Source organism: Mytilus edulis, chromosome 14, assembly GCF_963676685.1.
Source record: "Mytilus edulis chromosome 14, xbMytEdul2.2, whole genome shotgun sequence".
NCBI lineage: Eukaryota > Metazoa > Mollusca > Bivalvia > Mytilida > Mytilidae > Mytilus > Mytilus edulis.
Genome location: NC_092357.1, coordinates 34861420 through 34881567, shown reverse-complemented (window position 1 = coordinate 34881567; position 20148 = coordinate 34861420). Strand labels below are relative to the sequence as shown.

Genomic DNA, 20148 nt, shown 5'->3' with positions numbered 1-20148 from the left:
TTGTGAAATTCTTATGGTATCTTTAGTAATAAAGATGAAGTAAAGACACACAACGATAATAATATGTAAATATAAACATTTGAAGTTAACTATACTATTTAAGTCCTTTCATTTAAAGTTTTGTCCAACTGGTACAGTTTATTCCATTTCTTTGTATACATATCCAATGTATTTGTTGTCTCATGCAACCATCTTTGTATTTCGAAAAAAAATCTGCATACAACGAGAGCAAAAATCTTTTATATTGGTACATGTATATTTGAATAGTTTACATCTGTCTATATGGGCTTTAAAAGACAAATACAGGTGCATAGTGTAGGATTTTATGCATCTGATTTACATGTTATTATTTGATTGATATTATGGAGCTGTGAGATATTTGTAAACTTTTAAATGATAGGCAAATTTTCGTAAAACAGTCGATTGTGTTCAAATCCAAGTCAATTTTGAAGCATAAGCATATATTCCACCAGAAAAAATCAACAGAAAGAGAAAACATTTGATTGTGTTGACTTTTTTGTGTTGGAAACAGATAAAGCATTAATATATGATACTTGATATCGTCAACTGTACCGATTACAAACTATTTTCAACTACTAACCGTTTATTAACCTTCACTACATTTCCTGCTGAATTTTGTACTTGGCTGTCTTTATCAATTTCGCCAAGACGCCTTAGTTTCTGATCAAGCCTGTTCAGTCGGCTCAGGTCTTGTTTTGGAGGGCTACTATTATCATTAGGTTGTTGATGATGTAACAACGGCAGATACTATTGGTTTTGCATTGGGCTTGGAATATACATGATAATGCACGTTTTGAAATTTGGTTTGCAGATACTGTTGGAAATCTGCTGAATGTTTTACGTGAACTAGCAGCTAGCTGAGGCGAATGCCCGGCAGCTTTATTGGGGGTTACATATGCATGATTACTTTCACTATTCACACACTATTCATACACGTAAAGGCGTAATACATGATGTTGGATATTGATCCCTCCCTATCAATGTTTTCCAATTTATTGTTGTCAAAACTTAATGCAGCTTAACTTGCGGAGATATCCGCAACTTCAGCTTTCTTGGGTTTCTTTTGTGAGTTTGTGATGATACTTATCTTTGTTGATCCGATTTTTTTAGGTAACGTTTCTGTGTTGTTGTTTTGTGGTAACTTTGTAGAGTCGTTTCATTTTGATAAAGAAGGGTTAATAATTTGAATTGGACCAGGATGCTTGTTGTCCGTCATAATGGGTACCTGTAATTTATACTGCACTCGTTCTATTTGAGCAGTCAAAATGTGTTGACTGTTTATTTCTATGTCAGAAACAGTCACTGACCCTTTATCACTTTTCCTCATAAATATTTAAATAAAAGTTGCCGAAATTATATTCAATTATTCAAACGACCTCTTCAACCTGTTCTTGTTTCCAATGTAAACAACGATGCGTGGAACGACTCAAACTTGTAACTTTTACAATTTTGGGAAAATCATATTTCACTTGTTAACATTTTTTGTTTGCAACTTATAAATCATTATGGTTGATATTTTAGTCCATACTCAAACGAATTCATGCACTATCGATTGCGGATTTCAAAAGGTAATGCACATTTCATTGTGTTGTATATTTCCTCGGCTGCATGATATGAGTGATTTTCTCCAATATTTAAATCAAATGAATAACATTAACACATAAAACAACATTTGATTTTTTTTTAGATTGCAGTATAAAGAGAATAATATTGCATTGACTTGACATATCAACGATATAAGGATTCGGCCAAAACGGGGAAATAGTTCGGCAGAGCCTCGCATTTACCCGTTTCTAAGCCTCATCCTTATGTCGTTGATATGTCAATGCACTATTATTGTCTATCTACAATCATATGTTTAGTTAACTTAATAACTAAAGTTTTAACTACATTTTGGTGTTTTTGTATACAGTGTTGATTACCAGTTCGATCAATTTGTCTGTTTATTATAAAAACAAATTTGAAAAAAAATACAATTCAGCGACAGCTAATATGCATATGCATATACAGGTATAATAATATTCAATAATTCAAGTTGCAGAAGTTAATTCAAAATGTATCGCTCATATATTCCATACAACCCACTTGAAATCATATTTTTGTCTACTGAAATTTCCTGACGTGTGACATGATCAGATACCATAACTTGGAACCTATATTGACAGTTTAAAGCAATAAAAAAACTGTTTTTCCAACAGATTCGTCGTTTTAAACAACGTTATAATTGATTTAAAACTTTGAAATGGTTAAAATACATCACAATAATTATATTTCAATCTCACATATACAGGTTTGTCTTTTAAAATAAAATATCTTATTTACACTTCAGTCTCCTCTAGGTTAGAATCATTTGCTGAAATACAAAAACAGTTATTTGCATTATCTTTTTGATTTTGTTGGGATGCCAGTAGCGAATGTAATTTTTTTGCCGTTTTTCTTCTCCTTAAAAATTTCTGATAGAATCTTATATGCTAAAACTGCGTAGAAGTGAACAGTGAAATACATTCAAAACATTGTGATCAAATTTTGGTGTACGGTTCGTTGAAATGAAGTTAGAGTCTCTTGATTTGCCTTATAATTTCTCAAGTTAATTTCTCTAAAATGAATATCGTGTGTTTGTTTTTGTTTTAATTTACAAATATTATGAGTAATTTGTTTTCATGAAGGAAAAATTCGTGAGGCAAATATCTAACTACACAAAAAAGACACAAATACCAAAACATAAACTATTATCTTCGAAATTATAAAAAAATTCACATCCCCGTCATGTTGAATAGTTGTATCGTTGAAAATCAAGGAATGCATGATAATAAACAATCTCTTTTGACTATAAACGCTTATGTAACAATGTGCATCATGTTCGATCATATATCATTAAATAGCCCCAGACCACCATTATTTTTCTCATTGGTTGCAATGTATTTTTCGGTAAAAGTCAAATTTAATTAGAAAAAATTGCACTGCATCAAACATGAAATAAATATTACTGCTTATAGTCCATTATTAATTGAATAAAATATGTTTGTCCCAGGACAATCCATCAGTGCTTTTTCGTTTGAGAGCCATTTTAACATGCCAATGGTAGGATTTGAATCTTTAATACATGACGAAGTTTAATTTCTATCCAACTTTCATTTTCAACATTATATTTTGGGCACCTGTTTTACTAACTTTAATGTATATACAACTGATAAGACCGCACTTAAATAGTACACATTTCAAAAAAAAATCTAAGTCACATAATCTGTAAACCAATCATGATAATAAAAAGATGTGGTATGATTGCCAATGAGACAACTCTTTACAAGAGACCAAAATGACACAGCGATAACAACTATAGGTCACCATAGGGCTTCAACAATGAGCAAAGTCTTTACCGCATAGTCAGCTATAAAAGGCCGCAAAATGACAAGGTAAAACCATTCAAACGAGAAAACTAACGGTCTTATTTCTGTACAAAAATGACCGAAAATCAAATATATAACACATAAACAAACGACAATCACTAAACTACAGGCTCCTGACTTGAGACAGACATACACATACAGAATGTGGCAGGGTTAAATATGTTAGCGGGATTCCAACCATCCCCTAACTTTGGACAGTGGTATAACAGTACAACATAAGAACGAACTATAAAAAATGGCTTAATTCATAAGATGGACAAAAATATAAGTGGACGTGGCCGGGTACTTGTACCTCCCAACAACAAAAAGACAATAGGTACGGATCTTAGAGTACTCGCAGTTAACTGACAGCTAGTTCAAAGCTACTAACAACTGATAAAAACTCATGCATCTAAAACTTAATTATCAATCCGTACACATCCAACATCCAACGTTTTTAGTGTAGAGACGACATAAACAGTCAGATAAAAACATGACCTTGTGCAATGCCATAATACGGGTATCGACAGATTGTTGATCCATATACGTGTATATGTAACTTTTCTTCAGATTGCATGTTCTAACATGAGAGTAAATGTTTCCCATCGTGATGAACATGTAAAGTAACTATCGTGTAATATTAAATGTGCTGCAAAGTAAACACGTAAAAGAACTCCAAGAATATTGAATCTTGTTTTATATGATGATTATTTGTCATTAAATAGTCACAAGAGTTTCATTTGAATACGGCACAACTAGTAATTTAGTTTATTAGTAAATTCGATTCTCATATTGCACTTTTAGCTACATATAAACTAGCTTTGCAGTAAAACTTGTATTAATTTATGTAAATCACTTAATTAATATTATATTGTTTATAACTATATAATTACCTTTAGACACAATAATAAATTTTTCACTTTCCATATTGTCATCGATTTGTTTGTTTTCCTCTTCATCTAAAAAAGTCATATAGTTAAATAATGATTATAAGTCATATAATGATGTAATGTAAACTATTTTGTTGTAAATTATGGTGTAAGATTTCTCGTGTAAATTGATTTCAATTTCAAGTCGGAGTCATTTATAGTTGGCTATGAGTTATGGTTTTATAACATTGTTCAAGGTCGTAGGTATATGTTAGTTTTCTTATCAGAAGTTATAAATTGACATTAACCATGTTAACGGCAAACCTCCTTTTCAGCCAAATATCTTCATACCCTTTTGTTGCTGATACGTTATTGTATTTGAGACACAACATCACCAGCTGTTGTTACACGTTGACAAATTAATTTTATGGTTGTTTTTAATCACAAATTGCAACAATACTTGAATCTATAGTTTTTTGTTACGTCAGTCGTGACTTGCGTAAGTTTTAATATATATTTCGCCACGAAAATATCCGTTGTAATCTGTGAAACAGATTTTAAATAACGTTCAACCTACTTACGATGGCGTTCGTAAAATCTTAAGTAAATCTATACCCAATGTAATTATTTGTTTTATAGCTTTCTTCTGAGAAGAAACACTCTATTCATGAAATCTTGATAAGAAACGAAAACTCTGTTATATTATACTAACTGGAAAATATATTCTCCATATGCAGGTGCAGCTTGAATGTTGCAACCAAGAAATAGAATTTTAACAATGAATAGTCTAAAACAATTTCTTTGGTCGTAAAGTGGTGTAAATGTCAAGATTTGGAGCAAACTTAACTGTATCATGTGTATATGTATTAATCTTTAATTTAAGTTCGCTGTAATTAATGCGTTTAACGTTGTCACAACACTTTCCATTATTGAAAGAAAGTACATAACCGTTATAGTACATTCTGCAGTTTTTTTTATGCTAGCTTCACTGAAAGTTCATATGAGCGTAACTGATGAGTCTTATTATACGAAACGCGCGTCTGGCGTTCTAAATTATAATCCTGGTAACTTTGCTAACTATTTATATAATTTGAATTGATTGGTAATTTAAAAAAATCAAACATGATTTAAATTCAACATCATGTTATCATTTCAATACATGCAATAAGACATGTGCATGTTATAAGGTTGACAAATAACGAAATAGTTATTTTTATCATACAGGAAACTTTGCAAATGACATTTCCACTATATATCTTGTAGAATATAATTTATTGAAGGTAGCACAACTAAAAAAGAAATACTATCATTTTACTTTCATCTTTTTTGTTTCTTTTTTATATTTGAAAACCTAAGCAGAAAAATCTGCTTCCATATCTTGCACTGTTACTGCGTTTAGATGATGTTGGGTTTTGCTAACAAATTCATGTGTATCACTAATTGAAAATATAGCACATGTAGCATGAACATGATGGACGTTGTGCTGACCAGCTATACAAATAATACTGATTGAATAGTCAACTATTTGAAACCAGGCGACAATGATGATAAAGTCAGTGTAAAAGTTAGTATTAATATTGCCAATGAGATAAATAAACTCATCATAGATACCAGGACTAAAGGAGTAGGTCCAGTAAGACCCCTTTTTGGCCCCAAAATATAGCAGTTTTACAAAATTGTTAAAATGTAAACTTTTGGTTATTTATTGGACAGTAGAATGCTTCTTCTACATTAATATGGGCTCTTTTTGACTATAAAATGCACATATATCGGGTACTAGCACCTTTAAAGCATGCTAAATTACTGATATCTTCACAATTCTAGCATTTTAGTTAAATTTTATACAGTTTTCGTGTAAAACGGAAGTGGCCGCATTCGTGTTCATCCTTAATATTGAAATGCAAGTTGTATTTTATGATAATACATAACATATATAAAGGTTGAGGATGAACACGGATGCGGCCACTTTCATTTTTGACAAAAACCATCTGAAAAGTGACATTTTTCTGCATATTTGGTAGATTTTTCATATTTAAGCTTGAATCGGACCGTTTTTAATTAATATTCCAGTTAAAATCTTTCACATTAACTAATTGAATCAAATGAAATAGACACTTAAGTGTTTAAAAAGTGGTCAAAATCTTTCGTCAGATGAACCTGAAATTTGAGGCCAAAATGGGTCCTTACCGGACCTACTCCTTTAGTATACACTAGACGCGCGTTTCGTCTACAAAAGACTCATCAGTGACGCTCGAATCCCAAAAAGTTAAAAGGCCAAATACAGTACGAAGTTGAAGAGCATTGAGGACCAAAATTCTTAAAAGTTTTGCCAAATCCAGCTAAGGTAATATATGCCTGAGGTAGAAAAGCCTTAGTTTTTCAACAAATTCAAAAATTTGTAAACAGTAAATTTATAAATATAACCATATCAATGACAATTCATGTCACCACAAAAAGTGCTGACTACTGGGCTTGTGATATCCTCGGAAAAATAAATCTCCATCTGCAGTGGCATCGACCCAGTGGTTGCAAATAAACTCATCATAGATACCAGAACTAAATTTAGTACTGTCTACAAAAGTTCAAATGAAGTGGATTTTTAGCAATTATGTGTAATCAATAAATTTCTATATGAGAAAATGCCTTTATCAATTAAGCTGCTATCCATTCGTTTGATGTCTTTGAGATTTTTATTTTGCCGTTTGCTAAAGAAATTTTCGTTTAGAATATGTATTTATGTTATTAATCTTTTTCCTGTAACACAATAATCAGGATGCTTAAAAATATTGAAATTTAAAAAAAAATTCAAAGATTATTTTTCAGCCATTGAATAAGTCGAAACTATTCTTGATACTTCATAATTTTATCATATCCATATCTAGTGGAATGATCAGATGATATTGGCATTCCGAGTTGGTTACTTGAATTAAGCTAGATCATTGTTACAATTTGTATTGTCCAAAGAATATGAATTGAGACAGGTTGCACCATATAGCTAATTTTATAGGACAACAATTTTCTTTCAGATTTAGCTTGTGCAACTTTTGTAGTGCTGTTTTTACTTTTTAATACAACATGCACAATGTCATGCATCGTTTTGATATGTTGCATCTGTTTGTCAAGGAATGTATTTTTCAAAAGATGAATTCCTCTCACGGAAATTGACATTAACGGCAAACCTCCTTTTCAACCGAATAATTTCATACCCTTTTGGTACTGATACGTTGATGTTTTTGAGACACCACATCATCAGCTTTTATTACACATTGACAAACACAACTGTGTTTTATCTTATATCACAAATCGCAATAATACTTGAATCTATAGCAATTTTACGTCAGTTGTGCATTGCGTCAGTTTCAATATATATTTCTCCAATTTTTTTTATCTCACTAGGAAAGTAATTTTCCAACCAAAGCTTCTGTTATAGCCTTGTGATATGTTGATTAGATGTGGTTTTTATATGAGTTGAGGAATATGTTTCGTTTTCTCTCATTATTTTTCATATTCCACCTTCATCTTCAAACTTATAATACGATGCCAACATTCCATTACAAATCAAATCATGATGCACTCTGATACATTGTATGACATTCAGTCACTTCTTTGTAACATTATTTTATCTACTTTAATGTAGGTACTCGGTATTACATCTAGTACATGTAAAGATTGATCAACATATGTTGTTCTGACTAGAACACATCATCTCCAATAAAGTTTATAAAATTGAAAATTTCCTGTAGGTTCTTTAAATCTTAGTAGCAATATGTTCCTAATTTCCAGTACTTTTTTAAACAACATTTCATGATGTATAGAAAACTATATCTTGAAACGTTCTTATTATTTCAGTCACAACAATTAGTTAGTACCTTTAATCTGAAAAATAATAATGTTACCTCACCCCTCCCAAGACAGTTCAACTCAAGAAAACATCTGTGCTTTTGAAGTTGACGAAGAACATCAAGAAATAATTTATAGTATATTTTTTCAACATAGCAAGGATTATAAAGACATTGGAATTAATAAAAAAAAAGAAAAAGAGACAACTGCAGCATGCAATTGAGACAGCTGAATTTAGCTAAATGCTAGTTTTGAAGTACTGTTTATGCAAACTGGACATACAGCAACACATGAATATAACAGACAAAAGTAACCATGAACGATCCAAATTTCAAAAGAAATGTATGGCAGGATCTTATGTATCTAAAAAGAATGTGCAGCTTTCGTCATTATCCTTGAAGTAGGCGCTATGGTTATCATAGTCGAAACTTGATGCCAAACTGCGTCATTGAATTATTGTGATCTTTGTTGAATAATTTCTTTATACTTTAGATATACTGGGGATATTTAATATTTTCATGAAGATCTTAATTTAGTTGTTTATATTCTGATATCTATATGAGAATTGTATCTTGCTTGTAAACAGCTAACAGGTAGGATTATTTTGTCAATTGTAGTAGACTTAGTTTCAAATGAATAAATCTCAAAAAATTCAAAATTCACATTTTGTGCCAGTTTTATAAAAACTACTCTGTTTTATTTAATATTTTCATAAACAGTAAAATGATCTAAAATCATAAACCTGCAAATATATTTTAATTTCCCTTTATTTTTTTAATGGCTGCTATTCATACTCATGACCAGGTCTTAACCAAAAAATGTTTCACAATTATCTTCATTAGTCAGCTTTAAGTGAACGCACAAGTTAACAGAGCTTTTCTATTTTCTTTTTGTTTATTATTTTTGAGTGCCTAGTGCTATTATCTTACATAGAACAGAATAAAGAATTAGACTTAAATAAAGCAAAGAAAATGTTAAAGTATAAATTACCCCCTTTCATCCTAGCTCTTTTTTACAATATGTACCAGTGTCGATCATATAACTTTGGTTTAACCTACATATCGTCGGATACTGTCATTTCGTTCAATACGCGATTGTACTGCAATACATAAGTTGTTCTCCGTAACATATGTAGTTTCTTTAAAAAAAAATTAAAAGTCAATATAATCTTAACCGCATTATCAGGAAACCAATCAGAACGTAACATTTTTTGAGTAATAATGCCAAGAAAGTGTGTTCTTATATGAAACTAAATACTTCTCTCCTCATAATGACAAGCCCATTTCGATGAAAGTAAAAGCTTGCCTCGTAATTAGGAGCATAAATGTTTAATTGCTTGTTGTCTTAAAGAAACTTAATTGAAAACCGTTTATAAGCAGAGAAATATGTTTGACAGTTTTTCTTTACATAATTGGTTGATTGTCGGATTTGTTTTCGCTTAATCGATTATGAGTATTAAACAGTAGTATTCACTTTCCGTATATTGTCAAAAAATTGTCACAAAAGCATCATGTGCATACGCTTCCAATTGAGATTGATAGAATAAAGTACTCATTGCAAATATTTCTACTTATTTTCGTCATAAATTAGCTGTTTCATCATAATACTTTTATTGAAATCCCTTGATCCGTTTTATATTATATTCATAGCTATTTTTGTTACCTTCAGACAATACTGTCTTCCTGTCTGTTTGGTTCTTATCCTTTGCACATGTTGTATCTGAAAAAATATATATTCGTTTTTCTTAAATTGTTTTGTAATAACTTCGGTCGTTAGTATTCTCATCTCAATGACACCTGGTTAATGATTGTCTTTACAAATATATCATATCATTTCACTATCTTTATATAACACAATGGAAAAAAAAACTTGAAGTTCGTGATGTCATAACAGCTGCTTTTGTTGTCACGTTAAAATCGATGAAAATCAAATTTGAACTCCATTTTGTTGATGAAACTTAATATGTTCTTCTGAATAATTATTCACTCTGAAAGCTGGCGCAAGAAGACTTAAGATTATAAGAAGAAACATCGAAATGTTAAAATGAGACCGAAGACAAACTGACAACAACGCTAAAACAAAAAGAAAAAGAAAATAATAAAACAAACACGTACAGTTTATAACACAGCATTTAACACAAAAGGTGAAGCAACACCAAACTAACAGAAATGCGGGGTGGTCTTAGGATATTACCAATCAAACGCATATACTACTCTACAGTGGCCCCAAATGTGTTGCTCATGTACGATCATATTCTGTGATTTGTCACGTTCGGGAAAAAGATGACAATTTGGAAGCAAGCAATCATGAGTTTTGCCTTAAAGTTGTGTCTCTCATTTTTGGGATTTTATCCCCACAAAAAAATGCATTATTTACAATGCTGTTTGTGCTTGTATCTTTCTTTTTATTTCGCTCTTTTGACGTAAAGGAAAACGGCGACGATGTATGATGATCTCAATTCAAAAACAAATCTCTTTCCAGATCTTCCATAAATTTTTCGACCAAAACAATCACTAGAAAAACATATATTTTAAAAGAATCTTATGAAATGCGATATCTTTACACCGTCGACAAATCTTTTAAATGCAAAAGTTTAACAATTTAAAAATGTACTGCCTCTAATAAAGAAAAATCGTACTCAATCGGAACAGTGGTATAATTCCTATGTTAACTTATAAGGTATAGAACCTCTAATTTAGGCCCGGTCGGAAAGAACATACAAGAAAGTAGTTCATATTTTAAACACATAGTTCCTACGCATAAATGTATCTTTGTCAATAACGGGAATATGTTGATAGTTTTAGTGAACCCTTGTTGAAATTCTTAGTTGAATAATAGAGAAGTAAATGCAATTTTTTAAAAAGGGCTCATTTGGCCTGTTGTTCAGATAAGACGTTCCTGTCTTTGTACTATCAAACTTCCGGGAACCAGTACGCTCTAATAGGCAATTAAAGGTATGTTGATTTTTGCAGCACAAGTTATTATAAGGTACAGTTTTTACATAAAATAAGTGCACTTAATTTTAACTTAAGACAAAGTAGCTTTTAATGCTTGAAATTGAAGAATTTAACATAGAAAGCAACGAGGTTATGAATTACGGATGTTATACATGTACCATGACGAATGTTGTACATTGCTGTATGAGACTGACAGAAGTGCATTGCTATAAAAAGACAAAATTATAACGACAGTTTTTTTAAAACAAATATTTGATATCTCCTTAGGCCTTGTGTAATTTACCTTCCTTTTTGTTTTCTCTAACATCTAATACCAAGCGTTTGATTCTAACTAACACTAATATCAAAATCAATACTCCTATAGAAATCAGTATTATTAATAGGATGATCGTTGCATCGAACTGACCTGAAAAAGGGAAAATGATAGCATTATGTAAGTACGTTAAAGTATATGTACCAGACGCTAGATGAACATCACAAAGTCAGGAAAATCTTGAGAAAGTTTTTCGTAAGAAAAATTATGAGGCTTTATTAATTAGATACTACTACTAAAAACTAATGTACAGTGTATAATGTGTTAACTATTTATCAAACTAACTGTATAAACAGCTGAAATTATAAGCTGTACAAATGTAACAAAACTTCAGTAAAACAATTAAAATCAATAGTTAGAGAAGGACCAACGACCTATGACAAATCATAGAGAATATAATCACTGTTGTGTTTCTCTGCCTGGCCGAAGATAAAATATGAAACATGAAATCTAACATAATGAAAAGCATTATATTTTATTCCAAGAAAAAGTATCTTGTTTTTTTCTATTCCACGTTTGTTAAATTTTCGAGGGAAGAGGAGATGTTCTGATATTGCTGTCTTTGTCTTTTTATTCATAGTGTTCAGTTATCAGTTTATATTCGAATTATGATTTTGAATGTCCCTTCAGTATACTGGTATATCTCGCCTCTCCCAAGTCTGTTTGTGAAAAATGTGTTTAAACATACCATGCTATTAACCGGCATATGCTTTCAAATATTACCTTTTGTAGAACATTCATCTTTAGGTTTTAGATATCCTACATCATATTGTTTTCTTGCAAAATGACAAGATATGTTAAAGGAACGGCTACATGCGACTCTTCTCTGCAAACTTAGACTTAAGTTGACATCCATGTCTACCTCATGCTTGCGTAGGTCTGTTATATCAAATTTGGTGGCCTTGTTTTCAAAAAGACAAATAAAACAAATGCTCATTTATCAAATCAACAATCTAAACGCACATAAAATTATTTGAATGATATATTCTCCTTCTCTTAAAAGGTAAATAGATATAAAGAGACAAAAATGAAATTATTGATTTATGTAATGACACGCATATAATTTGTGTCACAGTCAAAATTATTAAATTAAACTCAGAATGTAACCACACTACACAATTAAAAGTCTCAAAACAGTTTTTTAGTTCTGTTTTGCTTAAAGTAACTGATTGTCAAAGATTTATTGTATATATAAAGATTATTCAAATAATATAAAAACATGGACACATAATTGATAATGAAACTTCATACTTTACACACAATGAAAATAGCCTGTGCTACTTCTGATACTGGTTTCATTCTTACACCTTGACTTAACTACCTCGGCTAAACAATGTGTCGACTCGATAGTACCTAACATGTAGGACAGTAACGAATTACTTTCAAATCATTAAAAGTTTGAAATACTGGGCAATGTTGATGTTGTATGTAATTATAGAGTACACATACACATATTACTTGTTGTGAATTTGAGATGTATAATGTTCAACAACTGAACTGTTATAATTTAATGAAGAAATACATAACAATAAATGCCGAAAAGATGAATAAAGTGGCCACAAATTTGCTTATTTACTCAGTTAATTGTACATATTATCCTGAAATTGAGTATGGGACGAAAGATATATACATGAAGATTACAAAACGAGATATGTTTCTGCAATACTGGTATTTGTAATTCTATGTATAGAAAAAAACAAATGAATGGGTGTTATCTTATTCGAAGAATAATCGAAAAAGGTAAAATGTGGTTATATATTCTACAAAACTTTAAAAATAACAAATAGTTACAATTATACACCGGAATCGTACGATTTGTCTTTTTGCAGGTTGTCCCTCACCGTAGTGAATATAAGAAACTATCGAGTCGAAACTTGTTTTGCAGAGGTGGTTCCAAATTATACGGCCCTCGTCATATACAGATAATAAAGAGATATATTTATATAAAGTATCATGTGTTCTATGCTGACAACGAAATACTGACTAGTACCTTGATGAAATATGTGCACAGCTAAAAGGATTTACAAGTTATACCATTGTAGTTAAACACAGATGAACATGTTTGACTGCAATCTATTTATGATCAGTAGGTTTCTTGTTGCTTATTCTTTAGTTTTCTATGTTGTTTCATGTGTGCTATTGTTTGCCTGTTTGTCTTTTTTCATTTTTAGCATGGCGTTGTCAGTTATTTTCGATTTATGAGTTTGACTGTTCCTCTGGTATATTTTGTTCCTCTTTTTTAATGAGGAATAGCTACAACAATGCCGGTTCATTCATAACCAATTATTAGTAACTTCATCTTGATTGAGAAACATAAATACAACCATATAGTTTCAATCCGATTGTGAAACAAAAAACAATAATCACTTACTCAAAAATTAATTCATGATTGATAAAATTTAAGTACATGTTTATGAATTATACCCTAAGGAGCTCCATTGATATAAATATCAAAAGACAGAAAAGTGCAAGGTCAACAACGCATGTGTACTTACGTTGATATTTACTGAGCAAATCGGAATAGGAAACACTCTCTTAAAATTAACTGAGATATTAATTGTATCCATCTGTTTGTCCAAGAAATACTTTACAGTTGTAGACGCTGGCGTTGGTGGATCTAAAATTATTCAAAGTTTTATAATTTAGAAAATATTTGTATCAGGTGTTATCATTTATGATTTGCTTTTAAAATGTGCTCATTTATTTTTATTCCTTTTCTGAGCCATATAAGATCAATGCAAATCCGAATTAAAAAAAAAATCATAAGATCTGGATTTTGTATCATATTTGGTACCTACTAACATAGTTATATTCATTTAGTTCAATGAATAAACTGGCTGTATCGAAGCCGTATCGACATCGGTAAGTTATATTTACATCTTCTGCTGTTACATTGAAAATTTTAAGACTGAACTCATTCCCTGGAAAAAGGGTTTCTTTAAACTTTCCATGATTGTTTATTCTGCCATTGTAGCTTAAAAGTTGGTCTTCGTTTCCCATTGACCATTGCCGCGTTACGTCTTTGTCTACTTTGCTTATACCATGTATTGCACAAGTCAGTATGATATATCCTCCGAATATAATAACATCGGTTACCAATATTAATGACACTGAAAAATTGAAAACAAAATCTATCAATAACAAATCAATCCTATAAATAGTATGTTTATGTTAATAGAATCAATACTTAAAAAACAACATGTATAACAACACTTGGACCAATACTGATGGTTGTCAACCTCCCCCTCCCAACGTTACCAATAGCTAAGAAGTCAGTACTACAGTCCATCGGTAATACACAAATCTTGTAAAATTGTTTTAACTAAGCAATCGATTCTATAATGAACTATTGTCGATTGGGTGAATATTGTTAGGTACATTCTAGTAAAAACAGCTCCTCATCTGTAACAGTTTTTTTAAAAGCATTCTGGCCTTTCAAACATTCGACACCGACTGTTCATGATAAACGCAAATGCAAAAGGGCGCTTCGGACGGTCGGACGAATGCAATATATAAGTGTTGTTTTCAGTTCATTGAACTTTGTCAAAATTGAACTACATTATGATTAAAGCGGACATAAAAACAAATATATTATACTTCAGTTATATGGTGTAATTTGCAAAAAATAAAACAAAGAGATAAAGTAAATGCTGCACACCCCTCAACCGCTATCCCGAACAGACTTTTGTGTTTGTTCAAACGTCACTTTTGAGTCTTTTGGAAACGACACAGCATGTTTATAATACTGGTTTCTCTAATTTTTGTGCTATTTTCACATTTCCTGACCGGTGTGAGAAAAATATTTCTCCTCACTAGTGAAAAATCTGTTCTCGGCAAATGATTAGTCGAAATTTGATTATGACGTCTAAATGTTTTGTTTTCTTCTGAATTTTCCTATTGTGACGTCATGAAAAAAGGCGACCATGCCTGATGACGTCGCATATAAAGAACACAAGTTTTTGAAAATCTTTGAAAAAGAAGGATAAAAATCATTAGAGAAACAGATTCCTATACTATAACTCGTGTATTACGATATTTCTCCACTCTCGACAGTTAAATTTTATTATTTAAAGCCGAGCTCGGCAAGCCTCGCGCTTTAAATAATAAAATTTAACTGTCTCGAGTGGAGAAATATCGTAATACACTTGTTGCAGTGTAGGAATCTATATATCTATCATAAGTTTGCTGATAAAGCTACACTACACAGTTTGTATAATAAATCGACTAGCTTATCGTTGTACTCACGTCTATCTTATTTCTTGTCATTGTCAGTGTTATTTTTGAATAATTAATTGAAAATTTCTTTGCTTTTTTTCGTCTCACTATTTCTAGAGATGGTATATAATCAATAACACTGCGGATGCAAGACATGTATATTATAAAAGCCTAAATATATATATCAAAAAGATATATGATTTCATTCTGTAGGTCAATTGACATCAAACATTGACAAATATGAAGAAAAAAAGTCACAACAAGGTATCATTTGTCATGATGTTGCAAATTTTACCAAACGTTTTAGGAATATTTTACCAAATATTGGAAATACTGAAATCGATTATTATTCAATGAACAAAGGTGTCGATATGTGCATTTTATAACGGATATCCAGGGCAGTTTTGTATGATAGTCATTTAAGCCGAAATCTAAAAAATCGACATACAGTGGAAGTACATTCACAACATTATCCTGCTAAAGATTTACTTGACGTTTTGGCAAATTCATACAGTACAGTAGTAGTTACAAACAGTCAAATCTCACTACCCAACAGACCAAATCCTATTAACAGACGATAGTTTAAAGAATCATTCGAAATTGAAAAGAAGCATGATTGAGTGTAGCGACAGGTTAAGTGTCTCCTGCAATTTCTTAGTGCACAAAAGATGTATCTGCGACACTTGAATAACAAAAGGCCATATAAAGTTAGAAAAGAGGGACGAAAGATACTAGAGGGACAGTCAAACTCATAAATTGAAAATAAACTGACAACGCCTGGCTGAAAATGAAAAAGACAAACAATAGAACACATGACACAACATAGAAAACTAAAGAATAAGCAACACGAACCCCACCAAAAACTAGGGGTGATCTCAGGTACTCCGGAAAGGTAAGCAGATCTTGCTCCTCATGTGGCTTAGACGTTATACTCCCTCAAGAAACTTATTTTGTGTTATATTATTTTCAAGAAATATTTAATGAAGCTTATTTATTTCATTATTTTTTTTAAAATATCTCCATACTTACAAAATGTTTGTGATTCATCTGCCTCAATTAATTTCCTTGCTGCATCAAATCCATAACGACATTGATAGACTATGTTGAGATCCGATTTTGTTACATTGAATATTGTAAGACTAAATTTATTCGTTTGAAGAACTTTTTCTTCGTACTTTTTTATATTATTTATTCGGCCGTTATAGCACAACAGTTCGTCATTCTCTCCCATTGACCACTGTCTCGTTGTTTGTTTGTCGATTTTCTTTACTCCATCGACTGTGCAAGTCAATATTATATTCGCACCAAGCGAAACCGTATTTGTTTTCAAACTTAATGACACTGAAATAAGACGTGAGTAGCATTAATAAATATATTGCCTACCATGCTTCTTTTAATACTTCATATTGTATCGTAAAGAGGAAATAGGATATATCGTAGAATTTTATAAAAATGTTTACTTTTGGCTTCAAAAATTATTATTACTTTTTTTTCTAAAATATTAGTTGATTACAAACTAGAAAACAGATGCACAATCTTTGGAGAAAACACTTAATATAATAATTCACAATAATCAAATATCAAATTTCTCTTTTCAATTAAATGAACTTTATGGAAATTCAATAATTTAACATAACAATATTAGACGTATCCTGTCTACGCAACCGATCACGCTTTTTTCATGGTTCATAGATTTCAATTACTTTTCCCGTTTATATTGATAATCATCTTCGTAATCAATTTCCTTAGAATGAAATTTGTACATTGGTTAAATAGTACTATTACTTTTCTAAAGATGACTATGGTGGTGATTAATGTGGTCTGTAACCAATATTGTGTGTAGTCCATTTTTTGTGTACTTATCTGTATTGTTCATAATAACCTTGTTCCCCTCTGGCGTTGAATCCAATTAAACATAAGATCAATGTGAAGTATTGTCTTAAAGTCATCTGTGAACATCAATGACTCAGTCTAAAATTGACAAAAATATACACCGTTTCGTTAGCAAGTAAGTTTCTATCGGCATGCTTACAACTTTTAATATTGATACTTTGGAAATTTATTTTTCGTACATATAAATTCAATATCCATTTGTTAGGCCAGGCTTAATATAGTTGAAACATTTGAATTCTATACACAAAATCTATACATGTCCTCCGAAAACAAGTATTGTTTTAGTAAAATGTAGTTCGTTTTCAGATCTAATCAAAAGACTTACATTTCGCACCTTTTAAAGCCAAGTTCTTTTAAAAAAAATTCATATAAAAACTTCAACACATGTTCAAATTAAAATACAAATTATGCATATGTTTTTTGTTGGTTTTTTTTTTACCTTAATTGCTAGTATTAATTATAAAACCTATATACATGTACTTTTTTTCTCAATAGTATTCTATAATTTGTCCACCTTTAAAAGAAATTTTTAAATTTTCAAATTGATTTTCCCGTATTTTTGTGATTTTACTTTTCACTATTTTAATTGCTTCCTTCCAGTAAACAATTTATTGATATGTTTTCCGTATGCAGTGAACTCATCTTTGGCATAAAAATCTGTTGATTGTCATACGCATGGATCTGTCATTGAAATAAACTAGAATCGTACTGTACATGTAAACACGTGCTCAATATTCATGTGTGTTCGTTGATTGTTTACATTTGTGTACTTAGGGGACAATCGATATACAACAGCTAGAAAACAGGACTATTAGTTAGCTGCTATAACATACCGTTATAATTTTGTTTTAACGATTATATGATATTGACAAAAATCGTGCACAGAAGACTAAGTTTATGATATAAACATGCATTGGTTCAAGAACAGGATACATAATATTTGTCACCAGTCACTCGTTTCATACGGCTTTAAATGATTAACAATATAGTAAAAGCATCATCAATTCTTCATGTAATCGAACAGTGCGAAAACAATAGTGTTGATTAATGAAGTAGGCTGAAAAATGCCTTAAATAGCAACCTGTATGGCATATGTTGCTTTCATTCGGGATGGGTTGTTTGGAAACGAACTAGAAGTATTTTCCAGAACAAAATGATTCGTCTTAGATGTAATAAAAGATCACCACTTTTGTGAATTGGACGCCTAGATCATTGTAAATAGTAAAAAGTGACTAATGGTTATTGTATTTTGATTAATGTAGACTAAACGAGATGCTACTTTTATCAATCTTTACTAGCATGAATACAACCCTCAAGTCATTGTCTATCATGTACAAGAAGAATTTTACAATGAAACCGAACAAAATCAATTAAAATCCCAAAAATCATTAAGAATGATGAATTTAATGAAAATCGATTTACAACTTTGTTATTATAATAAATCTTTAAAAATAGTTAATAAATCGTAAAAGATGTGTTACAAAAAGTAGATTTACATTTGTAAAATCATGAATTCAGAATGATAGTCTTAAGGTTATAATTTCAGCTTGTATTTCAATGTATAAATAGATAATTCTACATTTGACTTTGCTTACCTTAACGATTGAATATTTTATATCAAAAATTACAAAAACATCAGATGACATAACAGTTGTGTAAATGGCTTGTACTTATACATAATGATTGTCAAATTGACTCTAATTTCCCATGTGAATAAATTCAATTTCGACCCTGACACATGTTGTGTTGACTATTATATGACGTGTGTTGTCAATTTGTGTAATTAACTTCAATCATCGGTCATTACATCTGTTAAAAAAGGAAGTGAAAGATACCAAAGTGATTTTCAAATACATTACTCTGCAACTGTAAATGAATAAGAAAATGTTTCCTGTTAGAGTCCGTTGGTGTACTTCCCCAAAAATGCGAACGCGGAACGAAAGCATAATGGACACACAACGGAAAGAACGAATGTCAAACGTACTCCCAACAGACCAGTGAGGCATAAAACGGACACCTAACGAAATATTACCAGATTAATGGATAAACAAGATGAGCGGAAATTTAAGGCGGCAATAATAATACATGTATATCACATACACAAGCACTTATATTCTCCTTCTTCCCCTTTCGACAGCTAGTCATAACATGAAAATATAGTCTGTACATGTTCTGCATAAGAGGTGTTTGACCGTGAAGATAAATTATTGGTATTTCAGACGCAAAAGTTTAAATTGACATTTATCCGTTTTAAATTCAGTATGTATCCGTTTTATCCGTTATATTCCCGTTCATGATTGTTTCACATCCGTTTCGCATCCGATTTATCCGTTATACGTCCAGAAGAAGTTCGATGGGGACATTGTCTACCGGACATTCCAACATCCAACGAATGTATGACGGACTAGTTACAGATACAAGACGGGACTACAGGACGTTCAACGGACAGTTCATCCGTTGGTCGTCCGTGTTTTTCTCAAAATTTTCAATAGGACAGAACAGACGTCGACAGATAAAACAGACACTAAACTGACATTAAACGGATACATTTTGTACAGACGGACGACTAACGGATAAGTACGGACGTTTAACAAACATGCACAGATTGAAAAAAGTTTTCCGGTCGGCGTCTGTCCATGCTATCCTGTCAAATG

The 20148-nt window shown here is 31.2% G+C and overlaps 1 protein-coding gene across 1 annotated transcript; it reads right to left on the bottom strand.

Moving 5' to 3' along the window:
• Positions 1-2207: 2207 nt before the first annotated feature.
• Positions 2208-19190, bottom strand: LOC139503855 (uncharacterized). Its single transcript, XM_071293811.1, has 10 exons — positions 19090-19190; positions 17484-17572; positions 16631-16942; positions 14185-14496; positions 13882-14003; positions 12110-12287; positions 11357-11479; positions 9779-9835; positions 4301-4366; positions 2208-2374 (listed from the first exon to the last, which is right to left on the bottom strand). Exons 2-10 carry the CDS (start codon positions 17548-17550, stop codon positions 2340-2342), a joined length of 1272 nt encoding a protein of 423 aa, XP_071149912.1. The 5' UTR covers positions 17551-17572; positions 19090-19190; the 3' UTR covers positions 2208-2339.
• Positions 19191-20148: the final 958 nt, after the last annotated feature.

Excerpts from the sequence above, each read along its gene's own strand:
- LOC139503855 (XM_071293811.1), bottom strand. The coding sequence starts at position 17,550 with ATGACTTTAAGACAATACTTCACATTGATCTTATGTTTAATTGGATTC. Across the intron at positions 16,943-17,483 it reads CAACGCCAGAGGGGAACAAG|TGTCATTAAGTTTGAAAACA; the intron begins GTTATTATGAAC and ends GTCTTATTTCAG. Across the intron at positions 12,288-13,881 it reads TTTGCTCAGTAAATATCAAC|GCCACCAAATTTGATATAAC; the intron begins GTAAGTACACAT and ends TTTGAAAACAAG.